Source organism: Limulus polyphemus, unplaced genomic scaffold (assembly GCF_000517525.1).
Source record: "Limulus polyphemus unplaced genomic scaffold, Limulus_polyphemus-2.1.2 Scaffold73, whole genome shotgun sequence".
Lineage (NCBI taxonomy): Eukaryota > Metazoa > Arthropoda > Merostomata > Xiphosura > Limulidae > Limulus > Limulus polyphemus.
Window position 1 is genome coordinate 302,740 of NW_013665683.1, and position 24,170 is coordinate 326,909.

General features: G+C 31.5%; 1 protein-coding gene across 4 annotated transcripts in view; it reads right to left on the reverse strand.

Moving 5' to 3' along the window:
- Window positions 1–23,191, reverse strand: part of LOC106466342 (E3 ubiquitin-protein ligase RNF13-like) — a 58,667-nt gene extending 35,476 nt beyond the window's left edge. The window contains exons 1-4 of one of the 4 annotated variants that reach the window (XM_022394781.1): window positions 22,998–23,191; window positions 11,889–12,063; window positions 10,229–10,312; window positions 5,570–5,695 (exon numbers count right to left, since the gene is read on the reverse strand). In XM_022394781.1, coding sequence (XP_022250489.1) covers window positions 5,570–5,695; window positions 10,229–10,312; window positions 11,889–11,999 — 321 coding nt within the window. In that variant the 5' untranslated portion in view covers window positions 12,000–12,063; window positions 22,998–23,191. Of the gene's footprint in view, window positions 1–5,569; window positions 5,696–10,228; window positions 10,313–11,888; window positions 12,064–22,707; window positions 22,838–22,997 lie in introns of those variants that run through there. The other 3 variants (XM_013926620.2, XM_022394793.1, XM_022394786.1) reach the window with 3 other exon arrangements.
- Window positions 23,192–24,170: the final 979 nt, after the last annotated feature.

Below are 24,170 nucleotides of genomic sequence, written 5' to 3' on the forward strand. Positions count from 1 at the left end.
ACTGAATGTTTCGGAAGAGGCTTACCCTCTATTTTAAGTACATATAAATGGCCTATAAAGAAACTTTTTATGACATTTTTAAATTTCTCTTCAATTGTTGCTGAAACTTTTGTTTAAAATGTTAGAACAAACATACAATTCACTTTGAAACATCCAAAATAGAAAAACAGACACAAGTTATTTAATTGCAACAACCTTAAACAATTCTTCTAATAGTTGCTGAGATAGAAACTGATTTATTTATGTGAATTTCATTGGAAAAAAAAATTAGTCTATCCATGAATATGACTTGTATTTTTGTTTTCAACTGTATTTCATTTATTCAGTGTGTGTTATACTTTAAAATTGCAAGACAGTCTGCATTAGTTCTGTACAATTTCAAAAAAAACTTTTGATGAGATATTCATTATAAAGCAACTTAAATCATATGCACTTCATTCAGTGGCACATGAAGAAAAAATATTCTGTAAACATAATTGGCAAAACTGTAGCAAGGTGCTAAACACACAAAGAAATAATACAGAATCATTACACTGGTTAAACAATTGTTAAAATAGGAGCCAATCTAACCAGCAAGTGATGTTCGAGTTGTCGTGTGTTGAACCAGCAGTAGGCTGAAACTTCTGAAATATCTAGTACTTAACAAAACAAAGAACAAGCTGTTAAGTAATAATATTTTTTTTTAATACAGTGTGTAATTTACAGAAATATTAGTAAGTGATTCCAACAATGCATTTAATTCACCACTAAATGGCTGAAGAGATTAAGTGGTTATATTGTTTAAACTGTCAAAAAGAAAAGAGAGAGAGAAAAAGCTAATTGTTTTATAGTTTCTTGAACATAACCCTCTCACAACAGACATATCAAAGCGTGCAAGTTACAGCTTTTTAGAGTTGCATTCAAAATTTAATTAAACTACTTCATTATCATTGTACACAAATAAACCTGGCATCAAAACTAAGTCAATTAATCAAATTTTAATATTATGCAAGTTTTAAATTTTAATTTCATGAGGAAATATTTGAAGAATCCCAATCTTCCCTAGTATGAAAATTGTAACATTTGTTTTATACATCTTATCTCTTCTCTAATTTACTTCCCACCCCTCTGAGAAGTACAGAATTTAATGTAAGTTACTCAGGCAAAGCATAATTTTTATTGCCTTCAATTTCATTTGTTTACAGAGCCATAAACTAGAAAATCAGACCCACTTGCCAATGCTTACCTGTCACATCCTCTCTTTCACAAATTGCCAATAGTTCTCTGACATTTTATACTATATTATATATAACCAACAGAAATCCAAAGCTTTAATCTATCAAATGATGTATTATATTACATCGTTTTCTATACAGAGAATTGTCTATTTCTTCATTCAGTTTCAAATTTATTCTCAAAGGAATCATGTCAACTAACCGAGCTGGATTTTTTAAAGGCTTCTAACACATAGTTAGAAAGCCAGAAAAATTATGATAATTAGAAAACATTTTTGCTTTTTTCATGTTATTATTCTATGATATTTAGTGTGGTAGTGGCATTAGTATAAAAAAATAGGCTTAATTTCATCAAAAGTTGACAGCAAAACAAAACAAGACCTTGAGAGTACTTTATTTCTTGTTTTTATGTGCATTCTATATTTATTATAATAAAAGCAATTAAAGTGTAAAAATTAGAAATAAGATTATATTACACATGAGAATGAAATAAAATAATGATAATTCTTCATGAGACATGCTCATTAGCAGCTAGTGCATTGTTATTCAATATGGTAACATGAGCTGCATGTTTGCCTCACGATTTACAACTTTTGTGGTGGAATAATTAATTAGACATGGTCCAAAGAGCAATAAGACAATAACGGTAATTACAAACAGATGTATAATTTTATATGCTTTAAGTTATTAAGGATAAAGAATTGTAGTCTCATGTTACAATTTGCAGTCATTGTAGAATGAAAAATGGGTAATTTAAATATATATTTTTTTATATTGGTTAAAAAGGATAGTTAAATTGACTGAATGGTAGTTATTGAATAGTTAAGGTAGAGAAAATAACAGGTAAAATGTAATGTTTTAATGAAATAAAACTTTGGATATGTATTTAACCCTTTTGAGACGGGTCACAGGTGAAAGGCCATGCCATCTTGCATTTAAAATTTTATTCAACTACTATTTCATGAATTTATGTCAATAAGTTTGGTATGAAACAGTAGATTATAATCCAAATTTTAGAACTATACATTACTTAATTTCTTAATTTAAATGTAAATATTAAAACAAACACAGATAAACATCAATTTTTGTGTGTCACGTGGTATGTTGAATGCAGCACTGGTTCAATTAGATGTTTGTGAAGTTGAAATACTAAGTATACAGTTTCGTATAAATTAGAAACTCAAATTACAGATCTTGACAAGCTAGAATATAAAATAAGAAGGTCTTATCTTTTCTATTTGCTAAAATATTGCTCATGTAATAAATCCAACACAGTGGCACTCTGCTCACCTCTTTCCATTGTTGGAAATGCTCTCTTGTATACACTTACTTCTATATATGACATGAATAACCAATCAGAAGCTCAGAACATCCCTTAGTGGTTTTCTCAGGATTTCTAATGTGGCTAGCACCATTTTTTTCTTTTCAACCAAAATATTTCAATGAGGTAGGTTGTGTCTTTAGTCTGCTCAAAATTTCATATTTTTTTTAAAGAGTAAAATATATCTTAGTTACTAAGCTTGATAAATTATAGTCGAATTCTATGGTACTGATGTAGTAATTTATGATTTTTTAGTTATTCAAATGTATATATAAAACCTAAAAAAAATATTTTGTTTCATAACCTCAATGTACAAAATTTCTAAAGGCTTAGCAACCTATGTCAAGCAGAGTACAAAGGTTGTAACAGGAAGAGATAATTGTTTGCTTTACTTCTTTATTTACTGTTATATATGAGCCACATCATTTTAACTTCTGTATTGTTAGCGAGACACGGGTAAAAGGACAGTATAATAAAAATAATAAATATATATAAATGTATAATGTTATGAGATTTAAGCTATTTCATCTAAACATTTATGTTTATTTCATAATTTTCTTATGGTGGTTGCAAGATCATTCAAATCTACCGAATCCGTACAGATTAATTAATGAAAAATAACAGATATAAAATATAAAGTTTTTCTTAAGAAACGTTTGATAACTATCTCGACATAAAGATTTTGCATATTAAATTTCAAATTTTCTGATGCATTAAAGTATTTTTTAATCTTAAAATTACTTTGCATGATAGATAGGCAAGATGTGAAAAGAAAAAAGAGGCATGAGAGAAACATTGCTTTACAAACCTTGGGACTTAATAAAAAAAAATAAAAAAAAATAGATATTTTGCATACGAAAACATTGTAATGTTTACTGATAATCTGCCAAATTTCGTTAATATCCGCTTACTAATTCAAAAGTTATAGCATGAAAACTATAACAAGCACAAAATGGTTACAAGGTCGTCACATTGACTGACGTCATATTGAAAGAGTTAAGAGATTTTAGAGATTACACAAATAAAATTTGTCAATTTTCAGATGAAGAAAAGCATTTTTAATCTTAACATGAAAGTCATTTTGCTCTCAGAACAATCAACACTTTGACTCCATATAATCACAGACAATTTTTTAGAAACATACTTCCTTAAAAAATTGATTTTTTTCTTATAAACACTTATAATGTTTACTAAAATCTTGAAACTTTCATGAAGATACACCAAACATATTAAAAGTTGTAGTATGGAAACTCTAATGGTCATTTTGGGGTCATGTGATTGGTGTAAGCCACTGAGTCGTTAGCGAGAGTTAAAGTGTGTACTGTCATCTACAATTTCAATTTATCATAATCTGTAAATTTCTGTTACTTTAAAATCTACAATACATTGTACAATGTATGTATTAGCAATCAATAATAGTAATTTTGAAAATCAAATTTCCAATTCACAAATTTTGATTGTGTTGAGGAGAAAAAAAAGAGACTGAAATTTTATACATAAAATATGAAGAGACACTTAACTTATAATGTATGGATTTTTTCTTCTCAAAGCTAACATTATTTAGTTTTGATACGGTTAACTGCAACTTTAATTTAGTAATAGCTTTTTGTTAATTAGCAGCATACCACATAGAACTATTTCATTTAGTTATTATCCTCAAGATTAGAACACAATTTCAGTTTTACACCAATATGCCAAAAACAGTTTTCCAAATACAATACCACATTTCCATATTGGTTGTATTAATGACAACATCTATTGGATCATTTTGTAAATAAGAGGTGTGCCAATTAATTGATTGATAATCATAACTGCTTTGTCAGCCATAAAACTGACAAACCTGCATCGTATGATGTTTGGTTATAAAATAGGATAGGAAAACAAAAATCATTTATTTCGACTATAATTAATGAAATTTCAAGTAGCAGTGAATTCAAAATAATTTTATCTGTCAATAATCATAGTTACCAAGTCACAAAAGTGACAGTGATTATAGTTCTGTTCTCATGCATTCAATTTCTTCACAATATTATAATTGTTAAGTGAAGGTTATAACTTGTTACTGTACACAATGGGCACAGTGATAAGCTTGAGAGCTTATAATGCTAAAACTTGGAGTTTGGTCTTTTGAAGGGCACACAGTAGATACAGCCAATTCTACAAACAACCAATACTGACATATCACCATTATTTTAGTCTTATTTACAGGGACCATTTACTAGCAAGTGTGTGATGAGGTGTATTCTGGAGTGTCTTGCTTATTTTACTTATGTGGATAAATAGTCAGGATGATTTCAAATGGCATGCTTGCATAATGCCAGATATGGAACATTCTTCTGTGCTAGTTACAAGACAATTTGTCAGGTGTTTTCATCCTACAATATCAAAGAACTTAATTTTTTTAATAACCTTAAGTCTAGTTTAAATATTGCAAAACTACATTATGAAAAATCTATATTTTGTATTTTCATAGAGCAATCACACACAACTTTCAAATAGGTGATAGTTCTTTTTAACAGAATTTAGAATCATTAACACAGTTTCAGTATAATTTTCCAATGACATTTATTTTTTTATGTTTTTAGCAAAATTATTGCTTATTTTCCAGAAAACATTGTATTAAAATATCTAAGACCTCATTTAACAGGCAGATCTTAAAGGAGAAAGATGATGATATTTGTACTATACTTAAACTGACAATGAAATAAACTTTTAAAGTTCCTTTAATTTCTGATATTTGCAGAATGTTCTTACCTCAAGGTACTCATACTTACAATCAATATGTTTTATAGTAGCCATTAAGTGATATTAAGACCAATATCACAACTCTTTACAAAAATAATTACGCAAACACCACTTGAAATTACATCTGTATCAAATTATCTAAAATATTAGTTCCTTTTAAAATTAATTTCATTCAGCAAAACCACTCATTATAATTTTATTTTCCTTTAAACCAACTAACATATTCTAAGATTCTAAGTACTGATTGCTATTAAAACACTAATTCAAAGTGTATAGTAACACTGCTTACCTGTCGTTGCATAGAACATGATGCTCTCTCAATAAGAACAAACCATTTCAAGCTAGAATTGGAAGGATAAGGAGGTTTTGATATATATTCACAAGCATCTAAAGGCCTGGCTGTTGTGATGCGGCCCTGTAAGAAATTAAATTTAAGATACACTAACTGATATTACAACAAATATTATTTATGCTAACACACTTTTGTGTACATGTGTACAATATGATTATGATAAGGTTCGAGCTGATGGTAAGTTCTTTTAAGTTGGACAGGCCTGCATACTTAAACTTCATAAAAGTTGTTTTGGTTTTAATAACAGATTTTCCATAATTCAGCTATGCAGATTTCAAAAAAGAAAACTCTTACTTAGATCAAATTATTATTTCATTTACCACAATGAACATTTTATATTATTATGTTTGTTAACAAAAATATAAACGAAATGAAGAAAAGGGAAGAACATTGATGTCAAACGAATATGTATCCTCATTCATTCTGATTTTTTTTTTGTGTGAAATCTACGTATTTTTGTCTCAAACTAAGTGTTGTGGTCATTCTTTATGTTTTGCATTACGACAATTTGTGAAAAATCTGTACATGATGGAGAAAAATGGATATCATTTTAGGATTCAGTATATAGGAATTACTGTGGAACATGTAAAAACTTCAAGACAATAAAACCATCGCAGGCCTGTGTTGTCATTCGAAACCTTAGGTTCTTACCAGGCCATCAAAAATTAACTTTTTGCATCATTCAACAAAATGAGATTTAAATATAACATGGTTTCCAACATAACAGGTTGTTCCTAATTTATCTTTTGTTCTCATGCACTCAATTTCTTCACAACTTAACAAATGTTACACAAAAATTATTATTTGTTATTGTACACTGACATTTCAAAATGTACAATAAGAAATGACATGTTTAGTGATTTACAGAACTATTAGTTCAAAGTAGTTCCCCAGAGAAGTATTATTTTTGTACATGAAGAATTTATAATATATAATATTCAATACTGCTGATTACAATTTTGTTAAAAGTTGGATAAAAACTCAATCTGTAATCAATATAAGCAAAATCATTTTTGAAACTTTTTTTTTTCACAATTCAATGCTAAGGTTGTTCCATACATACATGCATGTCAAAACAAATGGTATATAAAGGACACTATTTCATTCGAAAATGCAGTATGTCCAAACGATATTTGTACAACCTTTTAGTGCTGTAGAGAGGTAAACTGCTTTATATATTCTTTCATGTTAATAAAGCACATAGTCTTTGTAGAACTTCATGATATAAAGCCAGTTAAAAATAAACTTTAATATGAAGGTATATATCAAACATTTATACCACAATAAAATAATCTTTCAACTACAATACAAAACCCAGCCACAGGGAACCAAAATCCATGTAGGGGTAGGAATGAGGATCATACCATCTTTACCTCAAGTTCAGCACAATGGAGGGTATCATGAACCCACTGCTCCATGAATGGGACACATGATAGTAATGTGATAAATTGTTTGACTGATCTGAGAACCCGACATCCAGATGATCGGCATAAGAAAGATGTCTTGGTAATGAAAACTAACTCATTTAAAACCATCTGACAGGAACTGCCACCAGTGCAAAAACATCGAGAGATAGCGTAAGAGGAAGAATCATATTAATTTAATTTGCCTAACCACTGTGACCCACAACATGAGTGGATGGAACAACAGTATAATTGATTGAGGCACAGAGACACCTATAAGACATGTGTGAGGACTTATGTTGATTGGTTCAGTTCTGAATCCAAAACCCAGCCACTGGGAACTGAAATTCAGGTGGGGTAGGATGAGGGATCCCAATCGAAGGGGTGAACTGTGTTTTCACATCTCACTCCAAAGATACAACATCCTGTCAAATAGACTCGTATAGAGGTGGAGCATCAGACTGGAGGACACCTTGTCATCTATGCCAGCAGAACTCCATCACCCTAGTCTCAACTGAATGGTTTTAACATTATCTGCATCATATATCAATATCAATTCAAGTGGTTGCCTCCATGGTCCAACACCTTAGCAGCTTGGAAATGGACAGTGGTAAGGACTCCCATACTCCATTGGAAATAAAAAAGGGGGAGAAAATGCAGTGGAGAATCTGGAAGAACATTAACACAGGTGACCATGAATACCCTAGTTTGAAAAGCAGACCATAGCTGATTCATTCAACTGAAGGCATGGTGGGGATGGGCAGCTATCCCTTTCTGCTTTACCCAAGAAGTCCATGGGTGAGTATGGTCCTAAATGGGCATATTAATGAAGAAAGTACATAATTAGGAAAAACCTACAAGCAATCTTGTGGAACACCCCAAATATGTATCCAGGTGAGGAGTACCTCACTGAAGGCATAGCAACTAGAAAACAAGAGGATCGAGAGACCTCTCCATCAGATAAACTTTGTAGGGACAGCGAATACAATCCGCAACTAGACTGAAAGCACACAGAACATGATACGTACAATACACAAAGATACATATCAATACTGAGCATGTGGGTCAAAAAAAAGAGATACAGGGTTCGACCACAAAAGGAATGAGAACAGGTGCCATCTTGGTGAGTGATATAAGCCATCACTGTAGAATTGTCATAATGGATCATGACCAGACGATTCCTGGCAAGATGAAGAAAATGTTCCAAAGCATGATGTACAGCCAGAAGCTCCAGGATGTTGATATGGAAAGATATTTTGATCAACCCATGCCCCCCCGCCCTAAAGGACAAGGAGGAGGAAGCGGAACACTCGCTGACATGCGAGTCTTGTCCAACCACCAATGAAGATTGCCACCAAGAGAAGGAGGAAAGGAAATAGGAGCCTCCAATGGATCCCATGCAATATTTCATAGAAGACCACATCCGCAAAAACAACAGAACCTCGTGATCTATAAGAGAGGTGGCAGTAAGAGCATGGAGAACTGAAAGCTCCATTGAACAATGTCAAATAGGAGAAGAATGAGCCTGGCTGAGACAAGTGATGTAAAAGACACCCAAATGGACAAGATATTGGGTAGGTACAAGGAATAACTTCTCCAATTTGAATAACCAACCCACACAAGCTGCCTCCAGAGGCAGTAGATGAGCGTGATGAGCAGATTCCTGTTTGGAATAAGCTAACAGAAACCAATCCCAAGGGAATAAGGGCTTCCATGGAAGACCACATCTCCAAAAGTGATAGAACCTTGTGAGCTATAAGAGAGGGAGCAGTAAGAGCATGGAGAACTGAAAGCTCCATTGAACAAAGTTGAATAGGAGAAGGTTGAGCCTGACTGAGATGAGCATTGTAAATGATATCCAAATGGACAAGATATTGGGTAGTCATAAAGAGTGACTTCTCCAATTTGATTAACCAGCCCACACGATCTGCCTCCAGGGACAGTAGATGAGTGTGATGGGTGGACTCCTGTTCAGAATGAGCTAACAGAAGCCAGTCATCCATGTAATGATGTAAGCGCAACCCCTGAGGATTCAAACCTCAGGCAAAAACCTTGACCACCCAACAAAAGATATACAATTGAAGAGCATTACAAAAATTACACGAGTACAGCCAAATGAGAAGTGGCAGTTCAGCAGAGGGAGCCACATGTGTCGCACTCTTATTGGTGGAGGGTTGTTGCATGATGACTTACTTGCAACATGCAGTTGAATCAGTTGATTGTAAGGTAGGTGGGAGCTCAAGGCTTGTGGCATGCAAAAATTTTTTTTCACATAGAGGGCAGCACTGAACAAGAATAACTATTTGAGTGAGAAGAGGTAAAGTATCATATCGGAATTAAAGTTAAAAAATTTAATTACATCATTCTTCATTACCTATATCAAATTTATCAGAAAATATATTTATACATCTCTTCTAAATAAAACAAAGTTTATGCTAACTCCTTTACATAATGAAAGTTTAATATTCTAACCACATGATAAAAAACTACCCTTTATCAGATCAATGTTAGTTTTTAATCACACTTAGACAAAGATTATTAAAATCCCTTAATTATATTTATAAAAAAATCTTATTTCATTCTACTTATGCATTTTTAAAAGTGATTTAACAAATGGTTACTCAATCACATTATAAAAAAACTTACTTTCCCCTTTTCCGTTAACCACAAAGACAGAAATTAGTATTAACTTCTGATTAAAGCAAATGTACCTACATAGATCAGAACTAAAAATATGTACCCAGTAATAAGCATAACCAACTAAGTATAATAATCAAATTATATTACTTATAATGATCATTATGAATTGTTTCATCATTTGGATATCCTCACTGTTATTGATATTTTTGGCCATAAACCTAATAATATTTCACAAGGTTCAGCCACCCCAGAAGGCTAAGATTAGTTCTAAATCTATATACTACACTAAAAATTTAATACAACACTAAACATAAAATTAAACTAGAAATAACAAAAAATAAAAGTAGGTATATTAAATATTCTAATTAACACTGAGTGTCCTCATCCAAATTCTTCTATTACATTAAACAATTGCCTCTATGCATCAATGTCTTAACCAATTTCAGACAAAATATATATGTTAACCAGATTATACAGAGCTTACTTCAGTTCTTCTATTATCTTAAAACAAAATTAGTATTTATTATTTATGTATAGTAAGAAGAAAACTTACCTTCATGCCTCCATCAGGTACATGAGCTCCAATGCTCAACTCATAGTCAATGATTTGCTGAACAGTCACATTTCCAGAAGAAATCTACACACACACACACACCACAAACAAAAAACGATTAATACATCATAAAACATTAAAAAATTGTGTAAATAACAAATGGTTACATTTACGTACTTTTGATCACAATAAAAATGCTTGCATGTCAGCTCTATAAATAATTTGAAGAATATATCAATACTTGTCTTGCACTGTTGCACAAAAAAAATCTAATATCTGGATTTTTTTTTAAATTATATATATAATGAATATTAGCATGCTGTTTTTATATGAAATGCTTTAAAGACTAGGTCCAAAGCCACGTTAACTGTTGGTGTTTTGAGTGTCAAAATATTTAAAAAACAACCAGACTACTAATTTAAACATTCCATTGATTTGAAATTTTCATCAATACTGTCATGAGAGTTCACAATACTATTGACACTAATAATAAATTAAATTTGTTTTAATATTTAAGTAAGCTAAAACCAGTGATACACCACTACCATAGTATTTCCCAATGTAGAGATAACCTTCTATATCTTCACATTTTTTTTGTTACTAAAAAAGTTGGATATAGTGATAGAACAAGTAACATCAACAATATTTAATCATGTAAACAAATACAGAGGATATATAAACTTCTGACGATAGTGAATATTTTTATGTTCAAAAAAAAGAACAGGAAAATGTGTGTAGGAAATGATTCTCACTCTTCAACAGTAATGAAATTTTTAAACTTACTATACACTTTTTTAAAATTACATGTAACATTTAAACATTGCCTAAGTCATTGTTCAATTACTTGAAAATAAAAGGTTAGCATAATTAGTGATATAAACATACATGGAGAAAAATCTTCATTTATAAATAATCTGGAGATTACATTACTAAAGCTAGATAAGATAATCAATAACCTATAAGCAGTGATTACAATGATTAGTATCACATAAGCTAATCAATTAATCAAAATTATGATTAAATGGACTGTCACAAAAATAAACTAATCAAGATTAGTGTTTTCATTTTTTACTATTTCCAACTATTCAAGTAATTGAAATATTGCTATTATGTTTATTTATCATTAAGCACAAAACTACATAAAAAGGCTATCTCAGCCCTGCACAATTTTAGCCTTAAGTTGTTTTTTTTTTACTTGAAATTTTTTCTGCCTTGAGAAAAGGAGGTTCAACTCCTATTGCCACCAAATGTGTTCCTTGTTATGGCAATGCTACTGTCACTAATTTTGAACTGTTGATTAGAGAGAAGATAACTAACTGTTTGGTAGCACCACCACAATTTTTTTCACAGTAAAATTGTAAAATTGCCTTCGCTATATTCAGCAGTTCAAGAACAAACTGTGTGTGTGTGCATGCTTGAGGAACACTGTACTAACTGATTAGCAAATATCTCTAAGCAACCAATTCTATGTAATGTCACTCTTCTAAATAACTTATGTTTCAAACAAATATTTAGTTCAGCAACTATATTACTGCAAAGATACCTTTTCAAAACAATCCATAATTATTTGAGTCAATTAGAGAAGATTTCATGCTTACTTCATCATACTGTGATAACAGATAGTGACTTCAAAGCCAAAGATAAAAATGAAATCACTTACTACATCAACTTCTGCAACTACTAATGCTGCATGAAACAAAGCTAGAAGGCTGACAACACTGTAAATGTAGAGTACTGTCACATGGGAAGGCATTCTGCGATGCGGGAACATCCTTTCATAGTAGCCAATACGCACAAAACATCCAAACAATAAATTCTGCTGCTGTTATCTGAAACTAAGAAATATGAGCTTAGCTTCAAGTTACATATTTACTAAGCATCTGAAGTTTATGCAATTAGTAAAAAAATCATTACATCCAGATTAGTAATTATTTTATTATGCTGGGTAATTACAACTACTTTGCAATTGTCAAGTCATCTTTTGCTAGTTTAATTTTAATTGATATATGATTGTTGGTATAATGTGTGTTAAGACACACACACACACAATGTAATTTATAGTATGGGATAGTTATTTCATTATATATAGACACACACACACACTCATATCAATGTTTTGAAACTGTTTCTTTGTTTTTGTGTTTTAAATGTTTAGTATTTGTGCAATTCAAATGTTACTTGTCTTGTATTTTGAAATCAAAGATGCAAGTTTCTCTATAAACAGTTCCTCCTTTTATAAACCTATTTTCAATGTTTATTATTTGAAAAGTATTTCTGCAGAAAATTTTAGTTTTATATCTGGTGGTAGATGTTTGATCTTGATTGACTGACTGGACTTTGATCAATATGTTTGCTTTAAAAGTTAGGATGGTTTGTTAGCAATGCCACTATGTTTAACAAGAAATGTGGTTGCTATCTAGCGCTTGTACATCTTTTCTTAAACAATGAACTAATATAACTTTACTAATTATTAACAGAAGTTTGTTACAAAAATGTATTCATTCGTTAACTGATAAGTAAACAGTTACTTGTATATACACACACATACATATATATTATATAGTCCTCTCGGCCTTACAGTGTTTGCTTAACCTAATATTGTTTACGCTTACAAATTGCAAAACTAAACATGTTTCTCTTGAGTTCTATATTTATCTTATCTTGAGAAGGATTTGTCCCTTTAGATCCTGCCCTAATCTATAATACATATTATTTGACCTATTTTATTTTCACATTACTGCATAGCTAATAATTGTTCATTTTTAAGCATAATTCATTTATTATCCATAAGCACTTTGATTTATTACATTTAAATAATTTCTTATGATGATTATTTTATCCTTTATTTCTTTTATTCATCTATTTTGTTTCAAGCCAATAACTTGTCAGCATTGTCTTATTTTTTTTGGTCACTATAAATATAAATCTATTTTTGAGGTAAGGAATTACTCCTTTGCTTCTATAACACTTTTATATTTAGTTCAGCTGAAAAGTGTGAAAAATAATAAAATTACAGAACTTGATATCAACTTCAAACACGTTGTGGAGTGGATATCTTCATGTAAAACTAGTGTATGTGGCCTGAATATTCACAGATCAGTCTAAATATTCTGTCTGCAGTTAGTCAAATTCTTGAGAACATCATTGTAAGGTATTTAAGTATTGTATTACAATTGGAACAAAACCTATAAACTGAGGAAAACAGGTACTTTTGTGATGTGGAAGCTTACATATTGATGCCATGTACTGCATATCATTTACAATAGAAAACTCAATCTCATCTAGCATTCAAGACTTCACAGAATTCTGGGAGAGCACACAACACAGCTCTTAAAACCATACCCTTGAGGGTAGGCATTTATTGGAGATATGTAAAAAAAATGCAAATACTGAAGATCAGTGGAGTACAAGTTCCTAAACATCACCAGGACGCTACTGCTGTGCCACAAAACAGAGTATCCAAACTGCTCAAAAGAAGCTTAATAATTACTTATAAATAAAAAAAAACTCACTTTTTTAATACACATGACTAAGTTGTCACTAGGCTGTCATAAGAGGTGGAAGTTGTAATTCACTAGAAGACAAGAGTTGGATACATATTAAGACTTTCACTTCCCAGATCTGTGGATGTCTTTCAAAAGTATCGGAGCCAATGAGACCAAGAAAATTATTATATTTTTGATTTCCAGAAAATCTGGAACTCCTGATGCAGGTCAAGAAGAAGGCAAATGTAAACATAAGAAATTAGCTCAACAGGGTCTTCTTTCCATGCTGATTTTTCCAAGCCCGTAAGCTTTTCTGCTCTGATTTTATTGTCACCAACAGCCAAAAAGTATTTTCTTTGGTAGGTTGACAACAAGCACATGACTCGGGGTATTTTAATTAAAATACTGCTGTAAGGGTTAATCCAGATGCTTCTTGTAAAATTAAAAACTTGTAAGGAATGGACTTCTGCTGACAACATTGTAAAAGTTCAAAATGAGAAATATAGCAGGGTAATGGAACATGTAGAAATTGATCAGGATAAATTTGTCATTTCTTGCCTGTAAATTACACAGAAAATAAAATAAAGAGAGAGAAACAAATTTGTCACACTTTCATTCCATAAATTATGAAACAAAAAGATCTGTATGATTAAAAGTAAAGTATAAGCAGAAAACATGCTGGTAATGAATATAGCATGAATGTCAAACTGCATGGGAATGAATGTTAGTAGGAGAAAGAAGTACTTATTCCAAGAGAGAAACAATGTCAAAAGAGGTTAAAGGTTCAAAAATGCTAAGTTCAAGTACTTAGGCACCAGTGAACAATTCAGACACAGCACTATTTCGTGGTGGAGAGCAGCAATCTCAAAGGTAGCACTATGTCTCTTTTAGGCTAATTGACAATTCTTCTTCCTTGAAGAGTTAGTAGAAAACTGTACACATCTGAGCCATGGATGGAAACAAGGAATCAGTCCCAAAATAGTTGTACTATCTTGAAAAAGTCTTCCACTTGGGCTGATAAATTGTGAGAGTAGAATTATGGCAAGAGTAAGCAATCCAACAAACAGCTCAGCAGGAGAAACTTTTTGTTTTTACTGTGTGTCAAAAAGAAGCCCAGGAATAGATATTCAGCTTGTTGAGATACCAGTGGAAATTGGAGGTTTTGGACTATCACAGATGATAAAACTAAAGGAATTGTATCAGAGACCTTTCTTGTAGATGTCCAACTAATGAAAAATATAAGGATGAGCTGGCAAGAGAAAAGCAACTGAAAAAACTCAATGATGATAAAAGCCAATCTGGTGATCACTCAAGGTACATATACATAGAAGAAACAATAATATCCTGTCCAATCTTGAGGAAAGGGGCTCACTATGATAAATAGTAAATTTGGAATAGGAGAGCAGAATCAAGACCAGTCTCTTATAAAAATTTGATCTGAGCAATGTGACAGACTGTCAAAGTGATTCTGATGCCCTATAATCAATTAAAAAAAAGACAAACTGTGATATGCTCTGTAGGCTAACCATATCTCTCCGACATTAACGTGCATCCCCGTACTGAGTGGAAATCAAACACTACACCTACCACTCTTGTAACATGGCTCCCCATGTAGTATCAGAACCTTTGAACAGATGTCTACATTTTAACTAAAATACCCAGAGTCATGTGCTTGTTGTCAACCTACCAAAGAAAATACTTTTTGGCTGTTGGTGACAATAAAATCAGAGCAGAAAAGCTGTCACTGAAAATTTCCATTGAAAAGTGAAGTCCCATTGTAGAACCTAAAGGCAAGCAGACTCTTGAGGGGAATATGTAGTGACTGTGACCAAAGTACCAAATAATGAATGGACCTCATGTTTAAGTAGAGTTAAGACATATATATGAAAGCACAGGTTAATACCTCATCAAGCAGCTTTGACATTTCTAAAATCACAATGAACAAGTTTTAAGATATCACTTGTGATAATTCAAAGTGTATTATAAATAGACAGATGCAACAGAATGGAGTGGACATAAAGAACCAAACCAGCCAACCAGCATCCCACACATAATTAGATGCAAGCTATAATTCAGTTTAATTAGATAATACTATATACCATGCACAATTAATATGGTGCATGTGGCACACAGTACAAGTACTATAAGGTTTAGGTTGAGAATGGAAAAGTGTCGAGTAAAAAGCACTACTGCAGAATCACTCCCCTATTTTAGCTACTGACACAATTATCCAGTGATAAGAGGGGCAGACAGAGATAATGACTTCTTGTGTGATGGAGAAACGATACTGTAGCTGAAAAGAGAGATCATTTGCATAAAGAGGAAGTTTCAGTAAGAGCCCCAAAGCATTCCTCCAATTAGTGATGAGAGGATTGGAGAAGTACTCAGACAACTTAGGGTACAAGTTGCTAATCAAAATAACAGTGATAATGATGTACATTTGAGATGAAGAACCAGAGATCATAGTGGGAAGCAGGTGACATGCAGGTAATAAACAGTGAAAAAAAAAAAAGTGATGGTACAAGTCCAGCAAACCTAACATAGGAAATGTGAGGTAAAGAAAAAGGCTAAAGTATGGTATGAGGAAAAAATAAAGTGTAGGGGTAAGAATTGAGAAGAAACAATAATGTTGCAGAACCAGTGTGACACAGACAAATAACAGCTATGAGTGGTAGAGTTTACATTCCTAATCACACTTCTCACGTACATCACCAAGTACTTTAAGTAATCATCAGATACCTACCTGGTCTTACCCAAAAAGGAAGGGTGAAGAGTACCTTCTCAAACTCTATCCAACAATGTATCATTGATGGGGGTCCAACTGGAATGTGACATCTTTTGATATATCTTAATGAAAGTTAATGATACTGATAGGAGCATAATTAATAATTCAGTAGTTTCGAGATGATACTAAACATACTCATTGAGGTACTACAAAATGACTTGAATCAATTGGTTAGTTGGAAAAATATTTGGCAAATGACTTTCAATTATAGTAAGTGCAATCCAGTGCATTTGGGTTTAACATGGACCACACATTTAATATAGCTGGGAATCAACTCAATCATATGTCTTAAGAAAAGGATCTTGACAAAATGGTGGGTAAGACACTCAAGCCATCAAAGCAGTGATCTCTTATGGTAGAAAAGCTAATAGTATTTTAGGGTATGCTTACAGACACTAATTACAGGTCAAAGAGGTAAGTACCTCTTTATATAAGTCATTAGTTAGGCTTCACTTTGAATACTGAACATTGACTTTTTGGAAATGATTCAGATGATGGCTAACAGAATGATTCCAGGGATGGAAGGGTTATATTATGGGGATAGGTTAATATCTCTTAACTTACTTTCTCTTGATAAAAAGGTGGGAAAACGGTGATTGTATTAAATTTCACAGGATTATCTGGAGCAGATAATGCAAAAATGTATTTGCCCAAAAGTTTGCATCCCATTTTTCAGGAGCTGTGTTCAAATATTTAACTACTGTTTACACAAAATGAGTGGAATCTTGCCTTTTTGCCAACATAAACAGTTTTCACCATGTAAAAATGACCAAATGTTAACTTAAATCTGATAACTATAAAAATCATCTTATGTTGAACATGTGTCAGTTAGTTTATGCTGTGTCAAGTGCCTTACAATAAATTATGCTGGTTTTTCATTTATTTCCAAGTTTTTAGACAATAAGATGTTGATACACATGATTTTTGCCAATTTTGTTGCAATTAAATCAAAAGACATCAAACATGTTGTTTATTGGCTTTAAGATATTCCAACCTTGCATTTTGAATTGTTTGTACGTATGCATAAAGCACATGTATATTGATAATGAATATTATCAAGAACCACAGTAGTGGTTCATAACAGGGATCACCCATTTGTTGTTCTTTATTATTTAATATTGTTCCACCAGCCAACAGCAAAAATAGCTGTGGATATTGTAATAAAACCTGGGCAATATTACTACACGCATCATTGAACACCGTGTATGGTAGTTTTTAAGTTTATTTAACTACCTAGCAAATAAAAGCATCTGTGTAAGTATAACTATTGACACCTAAATGTTTTAATGTAGTCTGTGGTTTAGATGGAACCTCATAACATATTACATGCATATGTACATTGCTGCGTGCAGGCTGTAGATGTAGTTTAATGTTCATATGGCAGGCATGACATATGTACCATAACGATTATTAACTTACTGTTGCAACTGTATTGATGTCACATATTTATATACGTATAAAATTCCTGCCCTTTCGGACACAACATTGCTGACAGGATCACAGTTTTTTACCACTGCATGATTGATTTCAGCCATGTTACACAAATGTCTAAAACATCACACAAACATCTACAGCATTATACAAAAGACTAGGCTGTCTCCTGCAACAGAAATCTTGAAGTCATAGTTTAAAAGATAGCACAAAGCTCAGTTTCAAGCATCAAATCAGCAATCACAGTGATGGCTGACAGCAAGTGTCAAGTTATAGCCAACACTGCATGATTGTGAATTTTATAGATACTGCATATAGAGTAGCCATCCTTGAAGCTGACTATACAGAGTGGCAAGAATCATGCAAGCAGAAGGTGGAGAAAAGAATGCAATTCTAGGTGAAAGTGAGAAATATTTTAGCTATATACTTTATTTAGAAAATATCTAGTTTCAGATAAAGTATGCAGCAGCAACGGCTCACCAAAGTTTAGTCGTCACAGTGAGGGAGAGTTGCAGAAGTGTCATGACCCAAACTCCATTATAAATGGAGGGGGGGGGGGAGTATACTAATATAATCAATTCATAATTGTTAATAAACATGTTTTCGCCCTTTTAGAGTGTGCAGAATGTCACTCTAAGAAGAAATCTGGCTAGCTGCAGCAGAACTGTGACAGGCCTTGGGGGGGGGGGATATAACTACAAGAAATATCCTATTATATTATGACACATTGTGTTATATTTGAATTAAATATATATGCATGCATCTATATAACCTGAATAATTCATATGGCTATCTACATATACAGCCGTACAACTTAAATAAAAATCTATAAAACCTGCATGTGTATGCGCGTGTGTGTATGTATATATATTACAAGCATATACATAAAATGTGGTATGTTGATCACCATGCATCATAATGTTCACACATGTAGTGCCATTATCAAGAAACATAGAAGTAATGATAATCAGAAGCAATAGCCATCCAATCTACATGAAGCCAATCCAAAGGTTGGCTTTGTTTCCCGAGAGAGTATCATATACCAACTACATATTTTTTTTTAAACTAAACTGCAGGATATTACTGCTACTATACAGATTTATGTCCATGATGGACACACAAAAAAAAACTACTAAAGAAGCAAGATTATTAAAAATTGTTAATTTACAAAGGTGGGGGGGAAAATAGGGATTTTCAGAAAAGTAAACAAACAAATTTAAGGTTTGAGACAATGTTAACATTATTTCCTCAAGCTACAAATCCTTATTTTGACTCCATGTCTAAAAGTTGTAATATTTAGGAGAGTCAAAATAGGTATTTGTAGCCTGAGAAAATAATGTCAACGCGATGTTTCAAATCCTAAGCTTGACTGTTTACTTTTTTTTTGCAATTGCATTTTCACTTTAAGCTACCTATCTTGTTTCTGTTTATTTGAAAGTCCCTATTCCCCCCTTTTTAAATTAACAATTTTTATTAATATTGTAGATATAGATCCAGATTATATCTTGTTCAAAACCAATAATAGCTCAGGTAGTTCATCAGGAAAAACATATAAATGTCTAATTACAATCTACGTGTATCAAGTTGGATTTGCAATTTATACAACTATTGTTTTCATAAAAACTACACCGAAAATTCTTTATCTAATTTTGAAAAATATTACTTTAATATTTTAAAATAAAACTATATTAAGTGATATTTATACAAGTGGTATAAATGGTTTTCATTAAAATATTTTGAATTTCTTAATACTTAGATTTATTTTTTAATTTGAATAAAAAGTAATTACTGAGTTTTGAAGTTTGGATTGTAAGCATGTCAGTTGTAGAACTTGTTCCATGATCAATGTAAAACAAAATTATTGGAACTAAATTATAAAATAAGTAACATTTTATCATCTTGAACTTTTATTTCACTGACATGTAATTTAAAATCAGTAAAAAATGTTAAATATTTAACATTAACACAATGGAAAATATCCTAATATTATTATTATTATTATACATTTTAAAGAGCAGTAAGACCATGTGTCTCAAATGAAATTCTGTGCTGATTTAAAGTTTGAGCTTACAATTTTATAGTTGATTTATTTGACATTGGGCCCTTACATAAAAATAATAAAGGCTTTGCTGTGGTCTGCAGTGATACCCTTCTGGTTTGTAAAGGGTCAAAATGCATCTTACTTAATTATTGCATCTTTTTCCCACTTTTATCCATACAATGAACACAGAACAAGTTTTTCTCCACAGGAATGATTCTTATACAAAAAAAATCTTGACACTCTCAGTTAAAGGGCCAGAACATGAATGATGAACTCAAATTCTGATAAGTGTAAAGTTCTGCACTTGTGATAAGGTTGGAAAATACTTATTGAGTAAGAGAAACAAAAGTGTAGTGAAAAAAAAAGGTATAATTGTTGATAAAATACTAAAGTCCTTTTTCTAAGTGTTTAGCTGTGGTAGAAAAAAAAGTAAATTACAGAAACTTTAAACTTGCACATAAGAAGAATTTTTATGTCTTTATACCAAACTTCCTTGGAAATACTGCGTGCTGTTTTGGCCCATCAGAAAATGTACAGTGACTGGCTACTAGAATAATTCCTGGTTTGGATAATTTATATTATAAGGAAATGCTTGAAGTTTTCCACTTTTTTTTTCTCTAATGTACTTAAAATAAGAATTAAGAGGTTAGACATACATGAATAGTAGGGGGTATTATATTTAAACCTTTCCAGGCTGGTGAGCACCTTTCATGTGTCATGTGCACAACTGCAAATCAAATTTCAAAATTTAAGTAACAATAATAATTCTATTCCAACAATTTTGTATATAAAAATATTTTAGAATAGGTTGTTTTTTTTATTTTGTAAATTTAATTTGTGTTATTCACAACAAACAATGACAGAAAACATTTAAACTTACATTCTTACACAGCTCTGTAAACAATGCACTCAGATTTTTAAAATATTTTCTGCCAATCCCAAAATATGTTTATATTTGCCATGTAACTACCATCCATTGAAAATACAATTCTCAAGGTTTAATTTCTTACATAATTTTCTTTCTCTTTTTGAAAATAAAATATATTTGTTAGATATAAATTAATTTTGATCATGAATGTAGCTTTCAAAAAATACTGTTACCTAGTCTGACCTGAAACCACTGTGACAAGTCAGGTCATAGGTTACCTATAGATTTCTGTTCATTTTTGCTTTATATATATGAGTGATTTATAACTGGAAGTGGTGACTACTGTAATCGGCAAAATAAATTTTCAAGTTGTAACTGACTGAATATATAAAATAAGATCTTTTCTTGAGAAAAACAGCACATACACGGTGATTCACATGTGCAAATGAATTAGCTCACATGAATTGCACAGGAACTTAAGCTGATGCTTTATCACAGGGAAACAGCAAGAAAACCCATACACTTTAAATTTACAAGTATATGCTTTACATTAGCAGAGTTATAGATTTTATCAAAACAATTGCCAATAACCTCCAACCTTGAAACATTTTCAATTTGATTTTATTGCCTTTGGCTGACATCTTCTCGGTCTGTTTCACAAGCCATCACAACGAATTAAAGATAAATTTTTATGCTGCTCAATGCATTTTTTGTAGAACCTATTTCTACTTTCCTCAGGAGTATTTAAAATTATAATGCAGTATGTAACTAAATATGGCCTTTCATAGCACATGTAATCAGATTTCCACATGTGCCAATATGTGCATGTATCAGAATAAAAGGACCGATAAAATGGAACTTTCTAGTCAACATTAAAAAAAATTTCAATTCAAAAAGAAAAAGTATTTTAGAGGTTTGTTTTCAAAATAATGTCTCTCAAACAAAATTTTGGAAATTTCCCAACATAAAAAATGATAGAAAAACCAAATCAAATTACATAAATTTCTTTTAAACAAAACTAGATATTACTTAGGAATTTTTCCTAAGTTTCATGCAAGTTTGTTAAGTAATCTCAAGGAAAAAAATCAAGGTCTGAAAATGATTAAGTAGTTAAAACCTTTTTTTTCTCTTGGATAAATGAAAATTTCAGTAAGTCAGATGTCCATCTATCACCTTTCTTTTCCTTATACACATATACATACAACCTGACTCCTAGAAGAAGACAGCTAGAGGTTTAAGATCTGTTAATACAAATTATTATTTACAAATATATAAACTTTTGCAAAATTACACAATACTGTTAATTCAATATTTGCCCCTTTTAAGGGAATGGTTTGAACTTACTAGAAAGAGATTGTCTGTTACTATTAGAATAACTGTTGGTTAAAAACAAACTGTACTGTAAAAACAAGATTTAAAATATATTTTTTCCCTTCATTTAGAACTATAAGTGACTTAATTTAAGTGTGTGAATAGTTAGAGGCTTGAAAAGATAGCCTATAGCCTTTAAATATAACAACAGTAAATATTGGAGTACTGGTAAAAAAGTCTTCCACTGAAGTTACAGTTTACAGTTTTGCACTATTATCAGAATTAATTTAGCTTATACTTTTGTAAGCCAATTAAGTTTTGAAACTTCTGAAAGATTGAAGATAACGAAAATGTTGTAAATTAATGTTCAATTCTAAATAACCAAGTTTCTAAAGTATCAAGCCAATTTGCTAAAACTTAGTAAAAGTTATTACTCAAAACTATTAGGCATAGACTAACAAATAATGGTAAATTAGTAGTACAAACTGTCTTTATTATAAAGACAGTTTGTACTACTAATAAATACGTTTCATCATACAAAAGCTTAACTTGACATACACTTGTGATGACTTCTGTTCTAGTTCTACAAGTTTCGCAATACTCACTAATACTATCATGAAACTGAAAGAAACAAAAGCAAGGACCTTCGCATTTTATGTTCAGTTTAGTCACGCTTAAAACTTTTAACTTGCCTAACTTCAAATCAAGTTCAAGGTCAATGATGCCTGTTTGCTCTAATTGGTAATAATTTTCTTTTTTTTACATTCAACCGTTATCTTTAAGTGCAAAAAACTTTAATACATAATTTAATTCGTATTAATAATAATAATAATTTTACTGACACTTACGATTACATTTGTATTTCCACTATCTGTCTTAAATTAAAGAAACTGCGATTCATTTCTCTACACTTGTGTTTTTATTATTATTCGCAATAATAAAATTTTAAATGTTAGTCTACACAAACACCATGTAAATACTTAATCCACTAATTAATATCATTCTTGATTTATATCTACTATTTAACTTAGCATTAACAATATCATTCACGTGAGAAAGATTTTAGCGCCATCTATAAATTCTTGTTTTGTTTTATTGTTTTTATTTCTAAGAGATTATGCTAACAATACCACTATATACAAATCAACCTTTCAAACTAAATTCTAATGACGATAAATCATCAAAATATTGAATTATCAAACAATAATAATAACTTGAAAGTCACGGTTTAAATCAAAAATTATTTATACTTCGTCAGGTTTCGACGTTTAAACCGTAACTTTCAAAGCGTGATACTGCATGTATGTGTATAATTTCAGAGGGTCTTTTACATTTTCTCGTCCAGACCCACTGACGTGTTTGGAAGAAAGGCTTCTTGAGCAGTGACTTGTAGGAAGCAAAAGCTAGATTTGAAATGTTACTTTTACACTCCTTTGATTTTGAATTCGCAATGGACAAATTAAGAAGAATGTGGGGGAAGGGGGAAACATTTCCAGTTAACTTGATTTTTATCAAATATTTTATTGGAAGAACACTATCAGAAAATCTTCATGAAAAGCCACAACAGCTCAGTGGCTTTGATGTTGGTATTGTTACGACATCGGGATCACGTGACGCTAGTAACACGTCATTGACTTCTAGAAATATCCTGTTCCTTCATGAATGCCCTAGCGTTTACTAGATATGTGTTAGTTTTGTATATATAAGACTTTCTCAACGTGACGGGACAATGTGTGTAATTGAACTGCGGAGAGAGAATATTGTTGAGCACGTGAGACGTTCGTTGAGAATTATAGCGTTTGTTATAGCGAGTCTGTTGAAATTAAGTGTATCGCAAAGTTATATTCGAAAAGAATAAACCAGTTTTATTTAAGAAATGACTTGTGTCGCTAAAGTTTCGTCGGAACGAATTTACGGAAAATTAACTAACGAACGGAGACATAACACTATTTTAACTGATAAGAGTGTATCAGATGAAAACTTTGAGTTAGCTGTTCGAGCTGAAGCTCAACAACATTCCA